Raw genomic sequence first — 24,177 nt, 5'->3', positions numbered from 1 at the left:
CACGCAGTTGATTTGAACAGCTGCTCTGTTCTACTATCTATACCTCCATATCAATACCACATAGGCTAAAAAAAAAAAAATCCACAAAAACGCTGCACACCTTCTCTTCCTGCAGACTGAAACACTCCTGGTTGGTTGAATGGGCCTCCCAGCTTCTTCATTCTTAGCCTTTACCCACTTAAAGCTATTCAGGTCCACCAGAGGCTGGAGCTGAACCTTGAAGCAGTGGAGAGAAAGCAGGAAAACAGTGTAGATAGCACCATGCATTTTCACAGGATACACACAGATACAGTGTTACTACAGGGCCTGTAGCAATGAGCAAAACCAGGTTTCCTTTTCCAGTCTGAGGCATTTAAAAACCCAGCTGAGATTGTTGGATTTCTGCTGCAGAGGCTCGATTGTCATATATACCTTCATTTGACTGACTACTACGATTTTGTTGCATGTGAGTTGCAACTTAAGAGAAAGGTTGATTGTAGACATTTTACCTAAAAATCTGCGAGAATAAGTGGACAAATATTGTGCTTAAAAATGCACAGGCTGTAGCACTTAACAGTCTCGCTGCGTGAATTCATTAAAATGATGTCGCAGCAGCAGCAGCAGCAGCAAACCACTACACGTGCAGCAGGGGCCTTTCAAGCTGCCCACACTCCATCAGAAATCATTCACACGCTGCTGGCTGCGCCAAGTGGAGTCACACTCACATTAATACCTACAAAGGCTGGATCCCCTTCAGGTGAGCTTCAGGCCTGACTGACTTCCTGTGTTTACTGGATGCCTGTAATCTCATATTCAAAGGGTTGATCTAGTCATACATACATTTTGTGTTATACAGCGCGCCTTCAAACCCAAGCATCATGCATAACGCCACGTCAGCGCCATCTGTCTCGTCATTTCATGTGTGTGCAGAGGCAAGATGGCAAAAGTAAAGAGCTCATGTGCACGTTGTAGCTGCCAAAAATGTGCCTGAGTTACAGTGGAAAAAAAAAAGCAACCCGACTAAAGTGGACTCCATTTTGCTTCGTCTTTTGATGTTGCAGGATGTGACTAAAGGACTTGCGCAACATAATGTCTGACTCACTTCAGTTTGTGCCCGCACACCAAAAAAATCACCTTCACAATGACGAAGGCTGCTGATGCTTTAAACAGCAAACAGGATTCAGGGACATGTACAAGTTTCTTACCTACACAGCGAGGACGGCTGTTAAGAAACCACAGGAAACCCAAGCAAGTACCATTGATTTAAAAAAAAAAAACCAAAAAAACACCATCCATTACACTGCAAGTTGTTTCATTAATCTTTCTCCATCAGCACACATAAATAAATAATTAGACCGCAGGTGACTTATTTGTTTGATTTTGGCTTTGATTGAAAACATGAATAATGTAGCAAAGATGGGAGCAAAATGTCACGTATGATGATTTTATGCTGTAATAAGCACGTTACTCAAAGCTAAGCTCTAAAGCTCTAAACTCACACTTCCCATCGCAATTATCTATAATGGATTTCATCAGTGAGGTCCTGACGTGTTCTCATACCAACCCAGAAAGTCAAAGGCCACTGAAGTTACAAAAAAAAACACATTTATTGTCTAGATATTTCAATCATTTTAGATTAGCTAGCATTAAGACCATTTAGTATTTCTCCTGATTAGACGTTTCTTTTCCATGTTAAAGACGTACAAAAACAGTTGTTATTTCTAAAGCATGTCCTGTAAGAAAAAAAAACACATATATACATTTTTACAAACATTCAAAAAGAAAATAGATTAAAAAAAAAACTAAGCACAAGGTCATGAAATTATACGTTTAAAAGGCTGAAACTGACTCCTTCCTGAAGCTGAAATACAACTGCACCTTCGCTAATCTTCTCCATAAGACTATCTTGACAAATAATTTAATCTTGCTTGTCCTCTTAAATGTTTGTGAAGTAAAAAGACAGCATGACACGGTTGTGCATTTAAAGGCAATTTCACAAGTCCCACATTCAATAATATTAGCAGAAAAAAATGAAAGTACTTAATAAAAAAAGGCAGTTCTGTTTTCAAGATGATGTTTTCGTGAATAAGGTAGAAAGGATTTCTCACTGGTTTGAACACAAGTTTAATTTACTTGTCAAGATGATCTTTTTATAAAGTGTAGCTGGTCCCTGTGTCTGAAGCGCGAATAGCCGTCTCATACAGTGAGACACTGTGCGAGAGAGCGACGAAGGCAGGGGGGAATTTTTCAAATGAAGGGGAAAAATTCAAATTCAAGACCATTAATTTCAATCCTGAAGAACTTACAGTAAAAGCAAATGAAGGGCATTCAAATGAACAGGTGGTCCAGATTTCAACCAGACCACATGAAAGGGGCGATTTCCAAATCTGAAGCTTAGGACCAGCTGATCAATTACCAATCTCTTAAATGTTTCGAAGTCATTAACAGTGTGATTAAAGGTGGGGCTCGCTCTGCCGACACGTGCAGCTGATGACACACACTGTGGCTCAATTATTGAGCATAAGGGCTGAACATCTGAAGAGATTCCAGTATGGAAGCTTATGTTGCTTGTGGAGTAACAGCTACGTGGGAAAATATAAGTAGGGAAATGATCTGTTGAAACAGGTACACTCGATGAGAAGGATCAATGGAATTTGAGGATTAATTCGGTCTCTGAAACTTTTTTCCTCCTAATTGGTCTTTCAAACAGGATCATAAGAAACTGAGGAGGGAAACAGATGAAAACAACTAGTGTTAAGCCTTCTGTCACATAATTTAGAGTATGTTCTCCTGTTCGAGAAGCTTATTTGGCTGGGAGAGCTATTTTTTCTCCAAAGTACAAACATACTTTTTGGTGGCATCTGAAAAGGTTCTGAATTCTGAAACGTACTTCGCCTCATGGGGATCAAACCAACCCATCACCGAAATCAACAATAGCACGATGCTAGACAAGTCAACGCGGCCTTCAGTGTGTGTAAAACTGTCATTGTGTGTGTGTGCTAAGTGTGGAGGTGGACAGCTACCACTACAGTGCAGTTAGTGAGGATAAGACTTACTGTTAAGACAGAAAAGGTACTTTTCAGACAGTGTAGGCATGTCAGAACAGCAAGCTGAGGTTCTAAGGTCAGAAAGTCAGAGCTGAAAGATCAACAGGCTGTGAGCATTGTCTGTCTGGAACAAAATGCAAAAGAATTCACTGCTCCATCTCTCCATTGTTTTGTCAGTCTCTGTCCACATTTTGTCTGTCCCTTCCAGTGTCTCTGCCTCTGGTCGTGACACTGAATCAAGTCTGTTTTAAAATCAGATCTTCAGTACACTGTTCTCCTTTGGTTCAGTCATCGCTTGGTCCCTGTAACTGATCTCAGTGCAGTCAGTAGACACAAACATCAAAACAGTTCCTCTCCTGCCATTAACATCCAGCTGCTCCAGTTAATTCCCAGCTGATATGGAGTCATGTATACAGGCACAATAAGATGCGTGCATGTAAAATGTTCATTTCCTTTCTGTGTCTCCTCGGCAGTTGTGACAGAAAAAAGAAGGTGCCATCAAGGTCACTCGTCTCCAAGTGGCTCCACATGAAAATCTCTAGAAACGTGTCGGGGGTGTGGGAAAGAACAAAAGTCCTTGCTTCTTTCCATATTTTTTAGTAGATGACCTCGTAAACGGTGGCCTTCTTGTCCCCAGAACCGGTGACGATGTACTTGTCGTCCACAGATATGTCACAGCTTAGCACCGAGGATGATTCTTTAGACTGAAGAGAAAGACACACAGAACAGGGAAAAAAAAGGTCAGTTACAAGTAAAAACAACTCGTTATGAAACATTGAAAAAGAACATGGTACAGTACTTAAACGTTTTAAAATGATGCTTTTAGAAAATATAATTATGTCTGGTTCTCTCATTCAATACCGCTGAATGTTTAGTCAGTTACAAAAGCTTTCATGACATGTTTGCTGATGCAGCACGAGACAGGATGTGTTACCACACTATACCGCAATATTTCACTGCATATTCCAGCAACAGGCATGTGTGCAGCTTAAATGTGTCATCAAAACTATAAAGGTACAGCAGAGAAGGCTTCTTTTGAGAACAACACTGTGACAGTTTTATGGTACCCAGTGATCGAGCTGGTTTGACCTATTAAAGCTGAATGTGCGACTCCTGAAGGGGCAATTGTATATATCAGCTATGTTAATATATTTTCTAATGAATGTAGAGATCTGTTGTCTCAACCTGGAATATGCTGGCTCCATACGGCGTTCTCCATGCATTCAGTAAGTTGTCCTTTCCTGTGCTCACAAACCATTTACCTGTGCAGAGAAACACACAAAACACAATAAAACAAAAGGTAGACAATGACATCATTGACATGTATGGTTAAACAGTGAAAAAAGGAAACTATTGTAGAATAGAAAAAAATGACTAAAAACGTTTAACGTGTGCTGCATGTCATGTCTACTTCTATTTTAGTAAAAAACAGAACACATTTAAATCACTCATTTTAAAGAGAATGCTTTTAAGGTAGAAAATGTAACAAAACAAGGAGTGAAAAATAAGTGAAAGGAGGACTAAATAGGCCAAGATGAAAACAGCCAGTTGCTCACCACAGTAGGCAAACTGGAGAGAGAGGACACAGCTCTCATGTAGATGAAGCTGGTATTTGTCAGGCTTGGTGACATGAAGGACCTCAACATTGCTGCTCTCCATTCCCACAGCGAGCCACTCTCCTGTCGGGCAGTAGCCGAGAGAGAAGATCTGCACAGAGGAGACAGGAAACTCAGTCTTACTGGGGATACTGAAAAATAAATTAGTAAATGCTGCAGTTTGTTCAAGGTGAGTGGTTGAACCACTAATTGCTGATATGAGTGTGTACCTGTGATGTAAAGTCATGCTGCTGCAGCTGCCGTCCCTCCCTCAGATCCCAGGAGCGCACAGTGTTATCGAGGCCTCCGGTCCACAGCTTGGTGCCATCATTAGAGATGTCAATACAGCTGGCTCCATCTGTGTGGCCCTGGAACTGCCTGCGGGAAACACACATACATTCTGAGTTAAATAAAGGCAGAAATGTTTAAACAAAGACACACTTTGCAGTTGGTATGCATCACAGACTACCAAATGTGAAGGGCTTACAGTATTTCTCATCAGCAGCCACTCTTGTAGTGTTATTGCTAAATATTCTGCTGCTTGGTGCTATAACTTGTAATCATAAATAAAGGTTAAATCAACAGACAGTGTGCTAATTAAAGAAGGTCAACACTGTGATGGACAGGTGCTTAGAGAGGCAGCAAGTGTAGATGCCATTAAAATTCACCTGAGCCACAAGTGTATTTGTGCCAATCTTCTGCAAAGAACGACTGAAATAAGCAAACTCTCCGCATTCCTTCGGTCTGAAGTCAATGTGTACAGACGCAGGGTCTACTTACCTAACGAGAGTCTGGTTGTGTAAATCCCAGACGGCGATGTTTCCGTCGCTGCAGCATGAGAAGCAGACCTTAGAGTCCGGGCTGATGGCCAGAGCGTAACACGCTGGTGCTGATGATGTTAACTCTGCCTTAATCCTGGGGGTGGGCGTGGCCAAATCCCAGATGGACAGCGTGCTCGCCTCACCTCCCACAATCAGCGTCCGGCCATCGGGGAGAAGACGACAGGAGCGGATGTAGTTGTCACGGTTCTGATGTGGCACAGGGGTATATATCATGTTTCGCACACATACAGTAAAATTTGTACAGGCAAACTAATACCACACAAGTATCTGTCTCATCTTGATAAGTGCTTAATACAACACACACCTCTGTCACTCAAAAAGGGCAGTTCCTACTGTATACCCTCCTGACCAACCCCACCACCTCACTCACCAAACAGTCAAGCTGCGACACTGGACTCTTGTTTCCTGGGTGACTAATGTCCCAGACCTTGACGCAACCCTTCCCTCCTGTGTACACGTGTCGGGTGGGGTTACTGATGGTAACGGCGCACACCACCTCTCCGTGGTTCAGTGTGTTGATCTGACGGGCGTGGCGAGGAATCCCTGGGCCCACCAAAGCATCCGGGGGGAACGGCACCGGCTGCATCTGTCCGTCGGCTGCCACGTGAAAGGAGTAAGCGCTGATGATACAAAAAAGGATGCGAGGAAGTTAAAGATGACGGCAAATGTGAAGGAGGAGGAGGACAAAGAATACAGAACGAAAGTGGAAGAATGTGAAGGATGAGAGGAGGAAAGTTTCATTATTTTTTTCCAAGGGGAGGTTTTCCGAGGGCATATCAGTCATTCCACAGGGCAATTCAATCAGTCCTCAAACATACAAGCAGCCGCAAACACACTTACGGTTTGCCACCAGGGATTCCTGTCAGACTGGGAGGCATTCCAGGAACTCGCATGTGAGGATGAGGATCAAAACCAACCTTGAGGAGAAAACACAGACATTATATAAGCACAGTGCAAACACGCACCCATGAGCATTGGCAAAATGTACACAGGTCAATACTCACCTGTGGAAGAGAACACAAACACTCTTGAGTACAAAGCAAACAGACACTCTTGAGCACACACACACACACACACACACACCCACCCTCCACATCTGAATGACAAGTTTAAGAGTCAGCAAACACACAGAGGCAGAGCTGTCAGTACTTGTGCTCACGCTCACGCTCACGCTCACACACACACACACACACACACACACACACACACACACACACACACACACACACACACACACACACACACACAGCTGGTGAGTACACAACCCGAGTTTCTATCAAGTGTTGCCCAGACACATACACAGCTGTGAGTCTACTAAACCTATTTAAACAGTGTAATGAACACTACGCAAATACAGCCCAGAGTGATGAGGCGATTGAACGTAATGCACACCAGCGCACCCACTGTATAAATACTATCACAAAGACAAGAGAAATACAGCTGCGTAACTATTGACACTTTCCACACTTTGCAATATAAAATACACAGTGCTTATGAAAAGTATTCACACACCTTGACTTCCTGATCTTTTAGTTTTTTAAAACACTGAATTTCAGTGGAGCTGTAGCAGCTTTTAGACGTTCCTTAATAAGTTGGATGGAGATCACCTGTGTTTAATCAAGGCGTGAGAAGAGATTTTAATTTAAAAGCCTGGATGGCGCAACTGGTGCAACCGTTACTGCCGCCACATTGTGAAGACAAAAGAGTAGATCTACTGTTCTTGAAAAGTATGAATCATGGGAAGCATACTGAAAAACTCTCCAACACACTGAATATTCCCTCAGAGTGGTGTAAGGTCAAACCTAAAAAAATGGTTTAAAATATACTGTAGCACAGCTTTAAATCTGCCTGGGGCAGGTTACAGGGTTTCATGGCTCAACTTCTGAGCACTGTGCATACAACAAGCGTTGCCCAGGCACTTCAGGGCAAACAACAAAGAGGAAGCCACTGCTGAAAGAGCTCAAATGAAGGCAGCAGAAGTACAAGGCATGGCTGTTCACTCCCAGTCATCACGCAACTTCACAGAGCTGGAGAAGTTTTATAAAAACAATGGGATAAAAACTGAAGTGTTTAGAAGTGCAAACCTGCTACTGGTCTGTCTACATAGAGTCTGAGTCACAGATGGACACACACAGATATGAAACGTCAAATGCCACAACATGAGTCACCCTTTTCCACTCACCATGGGTGAACGGCCGTACGCAGCCACGGCGGCCGCGGCAGCAGCGCTCATCTGAGGTGACATGTTGTGAAGTCCGGCAGCATAGGCAGCAGCACCTGCTGCACCAGCCAGCTCCCCGTTCATCCCTGCTGCGTGGGGCAGCATTCCAAATGCACCGGGGTACGGGCCTGGTACAGCCAGGGGGGTCCGCAAGCCTGCAGCTGAGGAGGGAAGGGAAGGAAGAAGTATGACACATAACCAGCTGGTAACAACCAAGAAAGCATTCAACATCAAAATCCCATAAATGCATTAGACTGAAAGCTTTGACTCTACAGACTTATCACTGCCTCAAAATCATGACACTACTCGTAGCACTTGATTTGAGTTCTCTTTGTCTGTGATGTAAATTTCAATTAAGCATAAGCAAACATTTCTAATCGAAACGTTATTTAATAGCAATATGATTTATCTGAAGACTGAAGGGACCTCCACACCTGCACGAGGTTTTTCTTCAATAAAGGTATGCCATGAAACACTGGTGGCTTAGATTTACAACAGTTCTTTTGGAAGTCCAACATCATTTATCCAAAACCCCTTTGACATTTACTTATAAGCTTGAATTTTTCTTCAGGCAACTACACACACAACTGTTTGCCTTCTGGCAATAATTAATATATTAAAATAGCAAAACTTATTGTACAATTAATTTCTAAATGTTTATACTCACTGGGTGGATGTGGTATCTCCATGGAGGGGGGTTTTGATAGACTGGGCCGGATTCCAGGAGTGGAGCTGGGACCAGGGGTGGAGTCACCTCTTGGTGTGGGTGTGCTTGACTTTAGCCCAGGTGTACCAGCTTTGTCTCTCTGCCAGAGAGAGCGAGAGAGAGACAGACACTTCAGAAATATGTAAGAAATATGTAACTCGTGACTGATGTGTTCACCTATAAAGCAATCTGTCCACTTGGTCTATCCAACTATATGCTACAACAATTGTGTCTTGTCCCTCCGTACCATTGACATCTCTTTGGACTTGAGGGAGGAGGAGCTAGCTGATGATGCAGTAGAGGCCGGACTGCAGGGGTCTTTCTTGAGAAGACGTGCTTTATCCAGACCATTTTCTCTGGGGGATGGGAGAGGTGTGCCACGAGGGGAAGCAGGATCCTGGTGGAGGGACAAGGATTCAGTTACCAGACTACTACCAGAGGACACAATGACTGCACAAAAGTGATGCTGCCATTTTCCTGGATTATAGACTCACACCTGTGCATCCATTATATGAAAACAACTGGAATCATCACAGCTATTGACGAACAATAAAAAAAATATCAAAACATACTGACCTCATTCGAGACATCCACCACTAAATTATCATCACTTTTCTCCCCATCGCTATCCTGCAAAGATGGACAATCTGTCAGCACACCATGGGAGATGGTCACAAAGTGAACCGTCATGCTATGATTTGACACAAACTCAGCAAAACCATTTCTTACATAGTGGCTGGAGTCCTTGTCATCCACCTTGCGTTTCTTGGTGTCATTTGGAAAATCAGGTCCGTTGCGCCGCTTATCTGAGTTCCTAAGACTTTCTGGCAGCAATGAGTTACTCTGCAGATGAAGGCAGAGAGGGGGAGTAGGCCAGAACACAGTGGGATAGGAGAGCAGAGGGAGATTAGAGAAATACGATAGGTAGCATAGGAAGAAAATAGAAAAAAAAGAGAAAGGAGAGTTTGGAGGACAAAGAGGGAAAAATGGAATTGCAGTGGTGAGACAATGTGGCCATTTACAGTTCAGGTTGTGCTTTGTTGTGTGTGCATTCGGCTTGAGCTCACTAAACCGTCTGATCCATCTACCACTAATTACAACAGCTATTCAACTATGCGCAGAGCAGGTTAGAAAAACAGACTCTTACTTGCAAATAGGTTAATAGTTCACAGACGAATGAATTAAGCAGCACTAACACTTAAACAGCAACCTCTTTCTCACTTGACCAAAGCCAGTCACTGCCACACACAAACACACGCCTCTGAAGTTGATGATTACATTAAGTGGCTCTCAAAATCTATCAGTGCTCCCTCTCCTGGCTCTGACAAGCTGCACTGGCTGCGGTTATGTGTGTGTGTGTGTGTGTGTGTGTGTGTGTGTGTCAGTGTGTGCGTGTGTGTGCGCAATGTGTAATTGACTGTAAAAGCCTGTGTGTATGAACAAGTGTGTAACAGACTATGTGTGTGTGTGTGTGTATTGCTTTCATAACACTCCTGTGTCCCTGTGTGTCCCAAGACTACATGCGTGTGCACGCACACACACATACACACAGGCACGCACACAAACACACAGCTGCCCCCCTCTGGCCTCCTGACCAACGGATCCTATTGTTAATGGATTAAAGCTTCATGTTGAGTCCATTATAGTCTCAGCCTGTCAATGAAATGTGCATCCAACATACACAAACACACATGCAATATGCGTGCACGTCGTGCACATCTAGTGAGCGAGCGCTTGGGCTTTGAGGGGGGGAAAGGGTAAATGAAGGAGGAATAGCTAAGAGATGAGGAGGAGGAGGAGGGTGAGAAAAAAGGGGAAAGGGAGGGGATGAGATTAGAGGACAGAGAGGATGGAAGGAGGGTGTGAGAGTGTGGAAGAGAAGAAAGGGTGACAAGAGACGAGGGAGGGAAAGAGAGGGTGAGGGGGGGTGAAAATCTGTATTCTGCCAAAGGCCCCTTCCTTCACGCCCTCCCCTGTTCCTCCCTCACTCCCACCTCCTCCCCCTTTATTGAAAGGTTTTAGTGAGCTGAGCACAGGAGCACTGACCCGCAAAACATAAGCAATTTCCCCCCTCCGTCTCTCTCCTGTTCGCTTTTAGTATGGTGTCTCTCTCTCTCTCTCTCTCTCTCACACTCACACTCACACTCACTCACACACACACACACACACACACACACAAGCTCAGTGTCATATGACTGCTGCCCCCCTCCCTTCCCTTTCCCAAGCCCTCCCCTCTCAGTGGTGGTGATATTAAACACAATGAGAGTCTTTAAGCGCGGGATCAGGGGCGGTGGGAGGGGGGAGAAGGGGGTAATCTGCTCACTGAGGTGTTAAATAGGCACAACAATGCAGGCTAGGCTGGAGGAGTGTGTGTGTGAGTGTGCGTGTGTGCGTGTGACCATGCTAAAAAGCTCATTTGGAGGAGAAAAGAAACCTAACAGTTCAGAGCAGATCTAGGGCAGAACCAGACAGGCAGGCCAAAGCTCTACCCGAGAGAGACCCCCAAACACACACACACACACACACACACACACACACACACACACACACACACACACACACACACACATTTTGAAACTGACAGTCAAAAAGACACAACTAAAGGATGAAAGCTATTTGGGTGTGAAACAGAGGTAAAAAACAGTGTGATGCTTTTATGCATAATGACATGGTGAGGTGAATTTCATTGATCCCTGAGGGGAAATTGGGTCAGCGCAGCAGCAAAAAAATAGGATAAAAGTAATGCGAAAAAACGAGCCTGCCTCAGCAACAGTTACACTTTACCTGGGATATAAGTTTCAGTTCCAAATCTTAGATCTCAGGTGACTTCAGATAAACATGCTGTGACTCTTAATTAAGTACCATTACATGCGAGATAACTGAAAGGTTGGACATAGACAACCATGTCTATGTCACACCAGGGGTAGATCATTTAGGATCATTAGATCACCAGGTGGAACTGATCCAATATATGGTCCCATAGATCAACTGAGCTAAGGCAGACTAATCTCACTGCATGCAAACTTCATCTAAGAACAAAGCTGAATTCCCCAAAACCAAACTACCCCTTTAAGAGAGACAAGAAAATAAACTGAGTGGTTTGTCAGAACAGTAAATACTGCTGCAGAAAGAGGAAGTACTTACTGTGCCGGGCTCTCGCTCTATTGCCATTGGAAATGTGTACATGTGGTTGAGGTCATAGGGTTGGGTGTTCAGCAGAGCAGAAAAAAAAGACAGAAAGGAGAAGTTACAAATGTCAAGTCTGCATTTAATTGTATTTATAAATAAGAACCAAAGTTTAGGCAGAAAAATAGACTTGGAAGCAGCCCAAGCAATTTTGGTCACCGTATTAAAAAAAGGAAGAAAGCAGCCTGTACATCGAACTTGATAATTTCGTTAATAACAAACTTCTGGGCCAGCCAACTAATAAACGACGATTCCTCTCTCTGTTTCTGAGTCATGTTTCTGGGGGTGGAGGGCGTGTTTGTTCACCTCTCAGGTGCTCAGGTCCTGCAGGGTGTGAGTCTGGTCCGGACATGTGGGGCTTTTTATCACCATCTTTTCCAGCCAGATGGGGAGGAAGAGCACCAAGTGCTCCCGACAGAGCAAGGAGACCAGCTGACCCACCCAGCTGAGAGGGGTGGAGGCCAGCAGGGTGTGGAGTGAGAGGCACAGGGGCACCACCGTGGTTATGGGATAGATGTTGCTGCTAGGGAGATGGAGAAAAAAAGACAGAAAGAAGCGGTAAGTTGAGAGAAACCATGTGGAACACTCAGGGGTGCTGCAACACACAGCTCATCAGTCATCTTGCGGTGTTGTAAAGCTGACAATATAAGGTTAAAAAAAAAAATAAATGGGTGATCTCTCACTAAAATGGAGCCATGCATCTTTGATTCAGTTTCCAGAGTACACAGGCTGACCATTAACACTCATATTCACCAGCAGCTCAGCCGCAGAAAGCACACCAAAGTTAGTTTTGTTTGGAGCATGCTGCTGGTCGAAATCATCACATCTGTGATTCAGTGCAAAACGTTGGCAAGTGATAACAAGATGAGATGTTGAGCTCACTGGATGAAGACAAACAAATCGACACCTGACATCAGTGTATGAAACTGAGCCATCAATAGGTAAAAATCAATAGCACTCTGCAAGCTAATCAATAGAGATTTCTGGCCCTATTCAAGTCTTCAACAGATGGGACAGTTTCTTCAGTGTCTGGGTTTACACCACCTCAACAAGCTGCTGCAGTCTACACGGCGGTGAACACATCCTCTCCCCCTACACACAGCCTCACACACACCCTCCTCCCTCTGGGGTCAAACACTGAACAATACTGACAGCTGGGATCACAGCCCAGAGCCTGAGGATGTGGTGGTAGAAGAGGGGGGAGGGAGACAGGGAGGAAAAGGAGGAATGACGGAGAAGTGGGGGGAGAGAGCTGAGAGCCCCAGCTGCTGCCCGCACTGTCAGGTCTTGTGAGGGAGTGAGGCGGCTGAGGAGCGAGGGGAGGAGAGAAGGAGAGAAGAGGGTCAGAGAGAGAGAGGGAGAGAGAGTTTGGCTGGCAGCCCTGCTCTCTCTTTCACACCAAATCAGGCGCTCGTCTGAGCGTGAAATGCCTTTGTGTTCCAAAACATCATTATTGCCTCCTCAGACAGTAGCCGCGGGAATCCAAGCTCACTGATTCGCCACCGGGAGGGGAGGAGGAAGGAGGGAGAGGAGAGGAGAAGGGGGGCACAGGAGGCGGCTCGGCAGGGGTGGAAGGAGTGCTGAAGGTCAAACAGACTTTTATCTCACCTAATTGACTAACCTACTCCCCCCTCTCCTAAGCCACCGCCTTCTCTTCTCCTCTCTATCCATCCTTCACTCGCTGCGTCCTGCCCCGTTGAATGAAAGCAAAACAACGAAACAGTCTTTTAGCCTCAACCTCCATGCCTGCCCTTGTGCACACACACACACACACACACACACTTTCCCTGAGTTGGCTTGCCTGCCAAACAATCAAACATAAACACACCCACACGTCACACTTGATCACATGAACATGCATACACAGAGTCTAGATAAACAAGGCAGGCACACACAACATCACTCAACCATTCTACCCCTGCCTGTTGTTTTCTGGGGATAACAGCAATGCACGCTCTGCTACACCCAGACACACACAAACAGATGCAATAACTAATACACACACACACACACACACACACACACACACACACACACACACACACACACACACACACGACCCCTGATGGGAGTAAATGGAGGGGAAGTATTGGTGGAGGCAAGGGGAGCCCGGTTTGTCATGAGATGTTAGTGTGAGCTGGTGTGTATGCATGTATGCGTATGTGTTGTGTGTGTGCAGAGGTAGGGGCAACATGCTTCATTACACTCATTTAACTCACAAACGGGGTGAATGACAGGCTGGCGTGGGAGATGGGAGGAGAGGGGAAGAGGGGAGTGTAAGGGCAACGCCGTGACCCCCCTTTTACAAACACTGAAATCCTGCAATTAAGACTCAAACAGCAACTGCCAAATCCACCTCTCCCCCCATCACACACACAGACCCCCCCTCAGCCATCAGCCCACGCCAACTAACAAGCCCACCTCACATTTAACTCTCCAAACCCGCTGCCCACTCTTTACTAAGCTAGAGCTATAAAAACCCCCTCCTTTTCCCCACATTCCCCTTCAACTCACCCCCCTGGCCTCACCTCCCACCAGCCAAGCCCTTTGGCTCCTATAAAGCAGAGTATTCTCAACTACCTCCCATCCCACCCAAAAAGTCACCACCAACAGCTCGACTCCGTCGCTTTTTTTTTTTTTACTGAAACATCACAGCAAAACGGCGAGGAGAAGTTCATGTTTCTGCAACGTCTTTTCACACTCACCGGGCCAGTCCCTTTTCATCTCAAGTCTGAATAGCTGGTCATGCCCTATTCATCACAGGCTGACGCCATCTTTTCAATAAACACCTCCCATCACACTTCTCCCACTGATTCATATCCTCTATTCTCTACTCATTCACCGTGAAAAAGATCGGTTCTATCAATCAATCAATCCATTTCATTTCCAGACCAACAGCCCATAAAAAAAGACAAAGTAACTGAATCCTTGGGTTTGATTTCAATTGATTTCTTTTTTTTCCTTTTCATTTTCCTACCACCTCTTATTCACTTGCTTCATATGCTCTGTACTGTATATATGCCCTTATGACCTTAAGACTAGTTTAGTGATCCAAGAATTAAAATAATTCCATTTCCTTTTAAACATACCTACTGTATATGCTTACAGTGCAAAAATCAATTATTTGTGCAGGTGTGTAATTTATAACACCAGTGCCACAGTCAAGCTTCAGTAGAGATTTTGAAGGTGTTTTGTCCGATAAATCTGGCAAAAAAAACAAAAAACACAAAAAAAAGCTTACTTAAAGAATTACTTGGACTTACTTGTGTGTTGTGTTTGAGTTATGTCTTTGTTTCTGCAAATAATTAATTACAATGCAAACAAAATTTTGAAAATAGGCAAACACACAGTTGTCTGTTTTTCAAAGTATCTTAAACTTCTCTCACATTTCAACTATCATAGCTATACTGCTATACTCGGCATGCAGGTTGCTCTATCCCTACTTGCTATCGGGCATGCACACAGGCAAATATCAAGTGCCCCTTCTCCACAGATATTTTTCATTTGTGGCAGACAAGAAGAATCCGAGAGGTCAAAATTACACTACTCACAGATCAAAATATGATGGAAATGTATTTCGTAGGGAAGAAATTTGATTTTTGAATGCACAGTAGAGGCGTACACATAGACATACAGAGACGGTTGATTTAAGTAAAGTAGAGGAATACACACTGTTGGTGGAAGGCCTGGCAGTCCACGTACACCAATGACCGCATTGAGCTCTGCCATAGTCACCTGTTTTGCTCGCTCCACGGCTTGGACCACCTGCTGCTGATGCTGTACAATGCACAGACAAACACAACGTTGCTTAAGACGAAGCGCGGAAGGCTGATTTATCAGTAAAGCTAGCTAACTAGAGTGTATAAATGGCATAAAAGAACACAGTCTGTAGCTCAAAGTCACACGTACTTACCTCCTGTGAGAGGAAGGGAATGACTTGTGCACAGATGGTGTTTAGTCTCTTGGCAATCTCAGTCTGAGGGAGGAAGAGACACACAGAGACAGAAAGAGACTTAATTGTTAATAACATAATTACATTCATTTAGAAAAGACAGCTGTTCAGTAACACCAATAAAGTAATACAAGCACACACGCACACACGCACGCATGCACTCACAGTGGAAACTGCAGTCTCAACAACAAGCCAACAAACAAACACACACACACACACACACAAACGCCTAGCAGTGTAAGACACAATAACAACACCCATCTACTTCCCTCTCCACACAAATCCAGTGTGTGCCATTTTCAGCCTCGCTAACACACACACAGCACAATGAGATTTTCCTTTCTAATCATCAGTGTGAGCTCAAGTTTCTCTCTTGCCTGTTGTATTTCTTTTGCTCTCTCTCTATCCTCTGCGCTCTTGTCCCTCTTCCCATCAGCACTTCAACATAATCTCATCAGCGGCTAACTTCATTTGCTCTCCCCCAGTATCCATGCCAACACATCCGCCTGCCCCCCAAAACCCCCGGAGGTGGCAACAATTGGCTGAAACCAGATACCCCCACTGTGGCACCAAATCAGATTAGGGGACTCATATTACATATCATCCAATCAAATTGATACGAAGAGGGCCGGGGTGAAGAGGGAATTGGAGGAGCCATGAAACGCAGTAATGGCTCATCAGACACACACCTCCCACATGAAAAGATACACACACACACACGCTGGATATGAAGGCTAAAAGGACATTTGGTATCCCACAGCACACAGCGACCACCTGTGGGGGTTTAACTGGCCCAACATAACTTCACCTGGTGCAGAAAACAACTGGATACTATGAAAAATGCCCACCTTTTACCAGTCATTACAGTAATAACAGATTGTGCTTACCCTTTCCAAGAAACTTTGGAGGCACACAATGCTAACTAATACAGCCATGCTAGCAGATGATGGGAACATAGGTATTTGGTTAGCCATATTAGAATTTTGATCTGATGATGAAAAAAACTGGACCAACTAAGCATGTGTGGTTTAACTTCTGAAGACCACAAATGTCTGTACAAAAATTTCCTGTCAACAAGATGGATGACGGACCAATAGGCATTGCCACCCATAAAGCCGTGCTGCTCTAATTGGACTTCTCTGCTACTCACACACACACACACACCTATAAGCTTGCCACACAACTGACATTGGTTCAGCCAATTATGTACTTGGATGAGCTAAATAAAGTACTACTGCATTCAGAATGAGCCTTGAATTAAAAACAAGTAACGACTTTACCCATAACATAACTTGGAGGATAACAAACTGAAAATTCTTGGGAAGATTCAACACAATACGACAAAGCTGTCGATGGACAACTGCACATCTGTTTTACAGTGTTTATTACAGCCTTTATAATGAAGAGCTACACCTCCATACTGAGGGGTCTACTGGTGAAGAGCATTCTGTTTTTAGCTGCTTTAGCTTACAAGTCTGTGCAGCATTTATGTGACATGTGGTGCCATTGTTATTAGTGTTGTATAGATGTATGTGTGCCTGACATACCCATTAAAGCAGCCATTCCACAATGAATAAGAATGAGTCTACTTTCAGCCCTGTAGAAACAGACACCCTGGCCAGGTCGCGAGCTGCTGACTTGCATATACTGTAACTCAATCTCATTATGTCAAACTCACTCCATACCTAGAAAGCTCTAAATAAAGAGCTATTTCAGGAAGTCTATACCTGTGAGTCCTTTCTCAGAATCCTAGGTTGTAAGCCTATAATTAGTCTTGTACAAAGACTCACTGATTAGGCTGTCTGAGAATAGTTTGACCAACTACTATCAGGTCAGCTCAGCTAATCTAACTAAGCTTACTGACAAAACTAACAAGGATCAAGCAGACAAGGCCACAAATACCCCAAGCTGCAATCCATAAGTGGGACACCATCACCAATCGTGACTTAAGAACATCTGGGGGAAATAACACAAAGGTAATCAAAACTCACAACTCATTCACTTCTGAACAATGCTCATATCAGCTCCTCAATAACAACATCGGAGAATTTCTATGGTGCACCATCCACACTGTGATATTCATATAATTGAGCAAGTAGGTAAACAGAAGTTGAGGATAGAGAGAGTGAATGTGTGTACACACACACACACACACACACACACACAAAGTGTTAACAGAAAACAGGCTTCCCATTAAACATATAATTGGAGCATTACTGCCGCACTACGTACACATACACACCAGTACCTCCCCAGCAGGAGGTGGGTTGTTCCGCATCCCCCACACCCCCCACCCACAGAAGCTTGTTGCTCTGACAACTGCAGCCCCAAGCTAATGACCTCCCCTGGAGCTTTAGTGTGTGTGTATGTGTTTGTGTGTGTGTGGATAATAGGAAGAGATGCATCTCCCTCACAATGAAAGAACAGTAGCTTCACATGGACGTAAAATGAAAGAGGAGCCAAGAAAAAAAGAAATGAGTACGGGGGTGGGGGTGTAGCACCAGGAAGAAGAGATCCCACATTTTAAATGGAGACTGAGGAAGGCAGAAAGAAAGGGAGAGAGCTTGGGTTGTAAAAAGGCGAGAATAACACAGGAGAATGAGAACATGAGGAAGAAAGTAATGGGAGGGACTGTGAGAGAGTCAAGGAAGCATCCAAACTCCTCAGTGAAGCAGCCAGGCCAATCCACCTCCAATTTCCTCTGGTCTGACTGGTCGATAGCTGTGGTAATTACTGGTAAACGCTCTGAGCCATGCACCACTCCTGTGGGGAAATGTTTGTTTGTGTGCATGAGAAAAAGAGAGAGTTTTCCCTCCTCATCCATGTGTCTACACAGTATGTTTGCCTTTCAGTGCCTTCGTGTATGTACTCATGCATAAACATGTTTGACTTTCTGTCTGTGTGTACATTACTGTGAATGTTTTCAACTGTACCTGTCCGCGTGTGTTTGTATGCATTATTTATGGCTGGACAAAAACGTCCTTGTCTTACATTACAAAAGGTAAGTGTCCTTCTATATCTTGTGTTTGCAGACTTGTGCGCCTGGCCTACTAAAGTGTGTGCTGGTGTGTTTTTGCCTCCCTGCTTCTAAAAGGGGGAGCTCCACTGTCTCTCCTCTGTCGGCCTCACTGTGATCGATTCTTCTGCCCTCCCCAGCCCTGCCCCTCTAATGTAATAAAGCAGGCCGCTCCCCTAGACAGCACCAATCAATCTACAGAGCCATTCATCCTGCCTCTGGGCTCAGGCGGCCAGCCCTAACTGGGGAAATGGAGACAGAGCCCCATCGATCACGAATAAACACACACACACACACACACACACACACACGTACGCGCACATGCACACATACAGTAAAACACACACAAATGAATGAAAGCACAAATGCATTTGCACACACAAGGACACGTCAACAGGCACACACACCAAATACATCAAAACCCTGCCATGAGAGAAGGAGAATAAAAGAGAGGAGAGACAAACAGGAAGACGCAGAGAGTAGACAAGAGGCAGACAGATAAGCATCCATACCTGTTTGTGCATTTCGATGTTGAGGCCATAAGACATCTCGTAGTACTGAGGAGGACAAAGAAGTCAGATGGTTGGATTTGTGAAGAAATGTCAAACCTTTAAATTAAAAAGCTTAAACGGCTAAGAGAATATGTGCAACCCTATAGATGAGGGTGTTTTAGCAGAATGTTCAGACGTGTCACACCAGATCATTCTCGACAAGCGATCAAACTACTTTGAAAAGCCACAGCATCCAAATCTGATTTTTTGTTACCTGTATGTTACCATGTTTGCAAACAATTCACAACGGCACTCTTATCTACACACAGGAAGCCTCCTTTGATCTCACTTTGTTTGAGGTAAAATGGCTATGTAGATGTGTTTCACTTCAGAATGAAACCAAAATCTGGTTCCAAACTGGAACAGAGTCCACAATGCCGAGAATCAGGTACCCATCTATGTCTCGCATCAACACAACAGTGTGTTGGTTTGCAGATTGGGTATACTGTTAGCATTGGCTAGCATCAGTGCTTTACTGCTAATGCCAGCAGCCTCACAGCCAATCGGTTGGAGCTACGTTCGATCTTCCAGAAGCTGCATAGCCGGTGTTAATCTCCGCCAGGGATTTTGTCAAAACTCTGACCGTTTGTTGGACTTTTCCAGATAAGTGATTAGCCACCTTTATTTCTCTGGCGGACATACTTTGCTAACTGCTTAGCGCATCCTTGCATTGTGGGTGAACTACTATTGTCTGCTGTCCTAGCTTGTGGATTTAATACTTGACCAATCAGTCTCACTAAGGTGTTTAAGGTGTTTTCATCTCTTTACGAGTGCTTTTTCGCTTCTTGATTACTGACTTAACACTTGTTAACAGTAACTGTGTACAATTACTGCAGGGCTTTGACTGCAGTGAAATACGCCGCTGGTTCCCAAACTACAGGTCCCAACCCCCACTACGGATCGACAAAGCTTTACGGGGGGGTCACAAAGCATTTTGGATTTAAATGGATATAAGAAAACCTTTTTTAAAACTATACAGTAGGCCTATATTTCACCATTTCATTCATTTGTGAAGAAAACTAAATGAAATTGCTTTTTCAAAGCTTAGATTAAAATTTATGATAGAAACTTAAAAAAAGTCTCACAGGATAAGGACACGGTGAAGACCTGAACACAGGCTACATTCACAGAGCTTTCACAAGAGGCCCATTAAGTATGTAAGATAGAAACATTAAAACTACATAATACAAAGAGAGAATTGTATACAAAGTTGCTAATATGACACTAATCACCGTCATGAACATGTCTGAGTAAGGAAACTTTGTACAAGTGCGCAAAGTAAAAGCAGGTGTCACTTTCATTTTGCTGTGGATTTTTTAAAAATTTTTTACAGCTTCCCTTCATTGAAATAATACAGTATCTACTTTATCTTAAAATAAGATTTTTCATTCATCAGTCTTTGGACAGATGAATGCTCAACTCCACAACACATGGAGTTGGTGGTGGGTGCAGCATCTTACTCAAGGACACTTCAGCAGGGCAAAAGCCTCACTAGATGATGTTGTAGGGAAAATGAACTGAGCATCACATAGATCTCACCATGACATAGTGTCTCTGCATCTCCGTCTTTTCACTGGCCAGCTTCTCACACTCCAGCTTGAGACTGAAAAACACAACAATACACAAACTTAAAACTCCACAAGTTCAGCAAATTTGATCATATTCAACCTAAGCCAGTCAGTGTAAACTAGCACCTCAGTTTCCCACAGACTGGGAATTTATACATGTAGCTGTCGCTCTTTGTGGACGGTTATTTATTTGTTTTGACCACAGAATTACAGTACTGACAAGTTCACTGCTGATCACTGAATATCAGCAAGTAATTTGGACATTAACATATGTGTGAGTGTCTCTCTTCTGTCTAAAGTGTCTACACAAACTAAGAATAAACAGATAGGATGTTGAACAAGCTTTTAGTTGATCCTTTGGTTTAACCCTGCTCTTTGCATGCATGAATCAGGATGTGAATATCAAACAAAGCAGCCTGTTTGTAAGTCAGTAGCTTCTCACCTGTTGCAGTGAACCCTCTGTGACAACACAAATAAGTAAAAGTACCCACACACCAAGCAAAGACATATACAACTGCAGACACACACAGGCAGTCTTTTCCCAACACACGACTACACACACACACACACACACACACACACACACACACACACAGGGGAAAATAAGGAGTGATTTATGAAACCCCGAGCCCGCACGCCACCCTCTGGCTCTCACCCATCACCAAGACTTAGACCTACCGCAGTGTGAGCACTAACATTGATGCCTGGGTCTACTGCATATGTGTGCATCAGTGTATGTGAACCTAATCCAGGTTTCTGGGTTAGCAAGAGGCCAGAGCTGGGGTTTCGTTCATTATGGTAAGGGGGATGACTGTGGTTAGGGTGAGGTTTGGTGTTACAGGGCAGATGACAATGAGAAAACTGGTAAGCATGCCGCCCATCAGGACGGAGGAACCCTCCATGTGAATGTGTGTGTTTGTATTATCCACCTGTGGTACTGTGCCTGAAGAAACTGGAACTCCTCCTTGATGCGGTCCAGTGACTCTGGGATGGTGAACTTGAAGGGCTGGCCTGGAGCCTGGTGGGGCGTCTGACACACACACACACACACACACACACACACACACACACACACACACAGAATTACTAACATCACAGTGCCTCATTATGTGGCCTACAACACGCATCTGATCCTCTCCAGGCTCACATGTAATGTCAACAACTTTTAATTATTAACCGTTATTAAGCAAACAATATTATCAATGCCACTCTGCTTCTCGGGGCAGATGTGGAGTCCAATTAACAAGAAGAAAGGTTGACTTGAACATGTGCTTAGTCTGAGGGCTGTTTAAACTACAAGAAGAGGCGCGGGTCAGACAAAGAGGTAATGTTATCCTCCCTGGCCGTGGACACCCGCTTACACACAGGTGAACAACTGTTAAAGCAGGAAGGGGGGAGTCTTACCGGGTGTCGCCCCTGGGGAAACATCGTTATCTCCTGGAAGATGCAACCGTTTCCTTCTTAAAGCCCAGTTTCGAGGGATCGACTCAGGGTACCGTGAAGATGTGGGGAGCACCAGATCACGGAGACGAATCCATCCGCTGTTATTTTTAGGACCGACTGTCGTTAATTTTAAACAAAACCGACCGCTCCGTCCGAGTTCACCGAGCGTTTAATTTGAATCCTTGCTCCTCTCTGTTGCTCGCCGTCTTTCGGTCGTTGTCTCTCCTCCGCTCCGCCGGCAGTGCGGCCGTAAATCAACCGGAAAAACACGGGAAACGGCTCATTAGCTGGGGGCAGCTACGGGGGGAGGAGGAGGGTAAGAACCAGGTGAGAAATGAAAGGGCTGGAGCCACCTCAATCACTCCAGCGTTTGTTTTGCTTAGGCTCCGATGTATTCCGAGTACAGAGAGGCGACCAAACAAAAAGGAACAATTTCAAGCCAGTAGACCCTCAACAGACAGCCACAAACTGTCGGCTCTCGGTCGGAGCATCAGAAACAAATCCACACAAGTTAATTGCAGTGAAGAGTTCCCACTTGACTCGCCGCGGTCGCTAGCTGGCGGTTGAACAGTCCACAAAAACAGAAATATTTACTTCCCCGCTGAATTTGGATGCAAACCTGCATCCAAAATAGATTTCACGAAAAAAAAGTGGAAAGATGTTGTTAGTTTTGATAGCAACAACTCCCACAGCTGCGGCTTCAGTCCTCCGTCTAGCTCTGCTTTACCTCAATGGCAACTTTCTCACGCGGTTTCACGCTCCCAGCTAACCGAAACTCTAGACCGGCCCACAAAACGCCCGCGAACCAATCACGGCCGCCGATCCACGTGGGGATAGTAATGTAGATTATACAGCTGCCCAATAGCCGTTCCGTACTGTGCCCCGAGTCCGTTGACCTGGTTGAGCTACGCGGATTTTGGCCAATCAGAACACAGCAAGGAGGTGCCGTTCCCGAGGCGCGCAGGGCGGGCAGTGCGGTGGGTGAAGGCAAGTCTCACCTGTCAATCAAAGTAACGTGGGCTCAGCAGGAGCGGAGTTGAAGATGTGCGCGTGCACATACACACATACACGTGGGCACGCAGATGCAGGCATGTACCCAAACCAATCAGCCCTCACACATACACACACACACACACACACACACTTACACAACAACAACACACAGAGACAGGAATACTGTCTTTCTTAATACTTGCTGTGAACCTTCCTAACAAGTGTCATGGCGAATCCATTCAAATCTCCCTCTGTCTTCTGTAATGTCTATGTAATATACAGCGTGCAAATTTATTTAGTAGGAGTTGAACTCGCTTTGTGTTCCTGTCCTCTTAAAAGAAACAAAATCTAATTATGTTTCTCATCTGTTGCTCACTACAGTTTATTGCTGTTTTCATCTACAAGTGCGTTCAGTCTAGGGTGAGCCACAGAGATAGCTCATAGGGATGGGAGTCCAGGGACCAACCCCAAACCACAGCTTCAGTGTAGTTTTGTGGGGTCTGGTATGAGTTACATCACTTTAAAAATTTATATTGGTCTGACACTACTCCATGCAAAGAAAGGAAACCTGCCAGGGAAATCCCGACTTGTAGTAATCCAGTTCACAGAATGGTCTTCTACTATCCAAGCACACAAATTCAGGCAGAAACAATTAAAAAAAAGGTCAGCAGTGCCTGTATAGAAGTGCAGAGACATGCTAAATACATGATGATGGGATATTTTTTACTCTAATTTCTATATTTCACTCTGATACAATTAAAGCAGATAGTGACTGTATGTTGGTCAGAAGGTCAGCTGGGGATCCCAAACCTCCACTGAAATCAGGACTAAATTCCTCCCACGTAACAGTCATGAATAATGTTATTTGGGGTAACAAGACTAAAAAAAATGTCTGATTTCATTAATCCTTCTTTGAATGGCCAACAGCTACAGGCTGAACTCGAAGAGTGCACTCATGAGTGCGGCGAGCTGCACTTTAATGCAATACACACAGACATTCACAAACACACACAAACACACATACAAGTTCTCCTTGTAAGGACACTCATTGACATTATGCATTCCCTAGCCCCTTACC

General features: G+C 44.5%; 1 protein-coding gene across 3 annotated transcripts; it reads right to left on the bottom strand.

The window, feature by feature from the left end:
- Positions 1-1,567: 1,567 nt before the first annotated feature.
- On the bottom strand, positions 1,568-22,838 carry LOC143320925 (transducin-like enhancer protein 1). 3 transcript variants are annotated; one of them, XM_076730972.1, is made up of 20 exons: positions 22,068-22,838; positions 21,593-21,693; positions 20,635-20,698; positions 19,057-19,101; positions 15,490-15,552; positions 15,249-15,353; positions 11,883-12,099; positions 11,535-11,551; positions 9,120-9,233; positions 8,967-9,020; positions 8,638-8,787; positions 8,352-8,490; positions 7,646-7,845; positions 6,304-6,380; positions 5,834-6,083; positions 5,402-5,649; positions 4,852-4,999; positions 4,583-4,733; positions 4,212-4,288; positions 1,568-3,730 (listed from the first exon to the last, which is right to left on the bottom strand). In XM_076730972.1, the coding sequence occupies exons 1-20, from the start codon at positions 22,089-22,091 to the stop codon at positions 3,623-3,625; spliced, it is 2,352 nt and encodes a 783-aa protein (XP_076587087.1). In that variant the 5' UTR covers positions 22,092-22,838; the 3' UTR covers positions 1,568-3,622. The 3 variants fall into 3 exon arrangements, with proteins under 3 accessions (XP_076587087.1, XP_076587088.1, XP_076587089.1); XM_076730973.1 differs by having other exon boundaries at positions 11,883-12,096; XM_076730974.1 differs by having other exon boundaries at positions 15,312-15,353.
- Positions 22,839-24,177: the final 1,339 nt, after the last annotated feature.

The sequence above is a fragment of the Chaetodon auriga genome, chromosome 5, assembly GCF_051107435.1.
Source record: "Chaetodon auriga isolate fChaAug3 chromosome 5, fChaAug3.hap1, whole genome shotgun sequence".
NCBI lineage: Eukaryota > Metazoa > Chordata > Actinopteri > Chaetodontiformes > Chaetodontidae > Chaetodon > Chaetodon auriga.
Note: the sequence above shows the minus strand (reverse complement) of the source record. Positions and strands in the feature narration are given on the sequence as shown.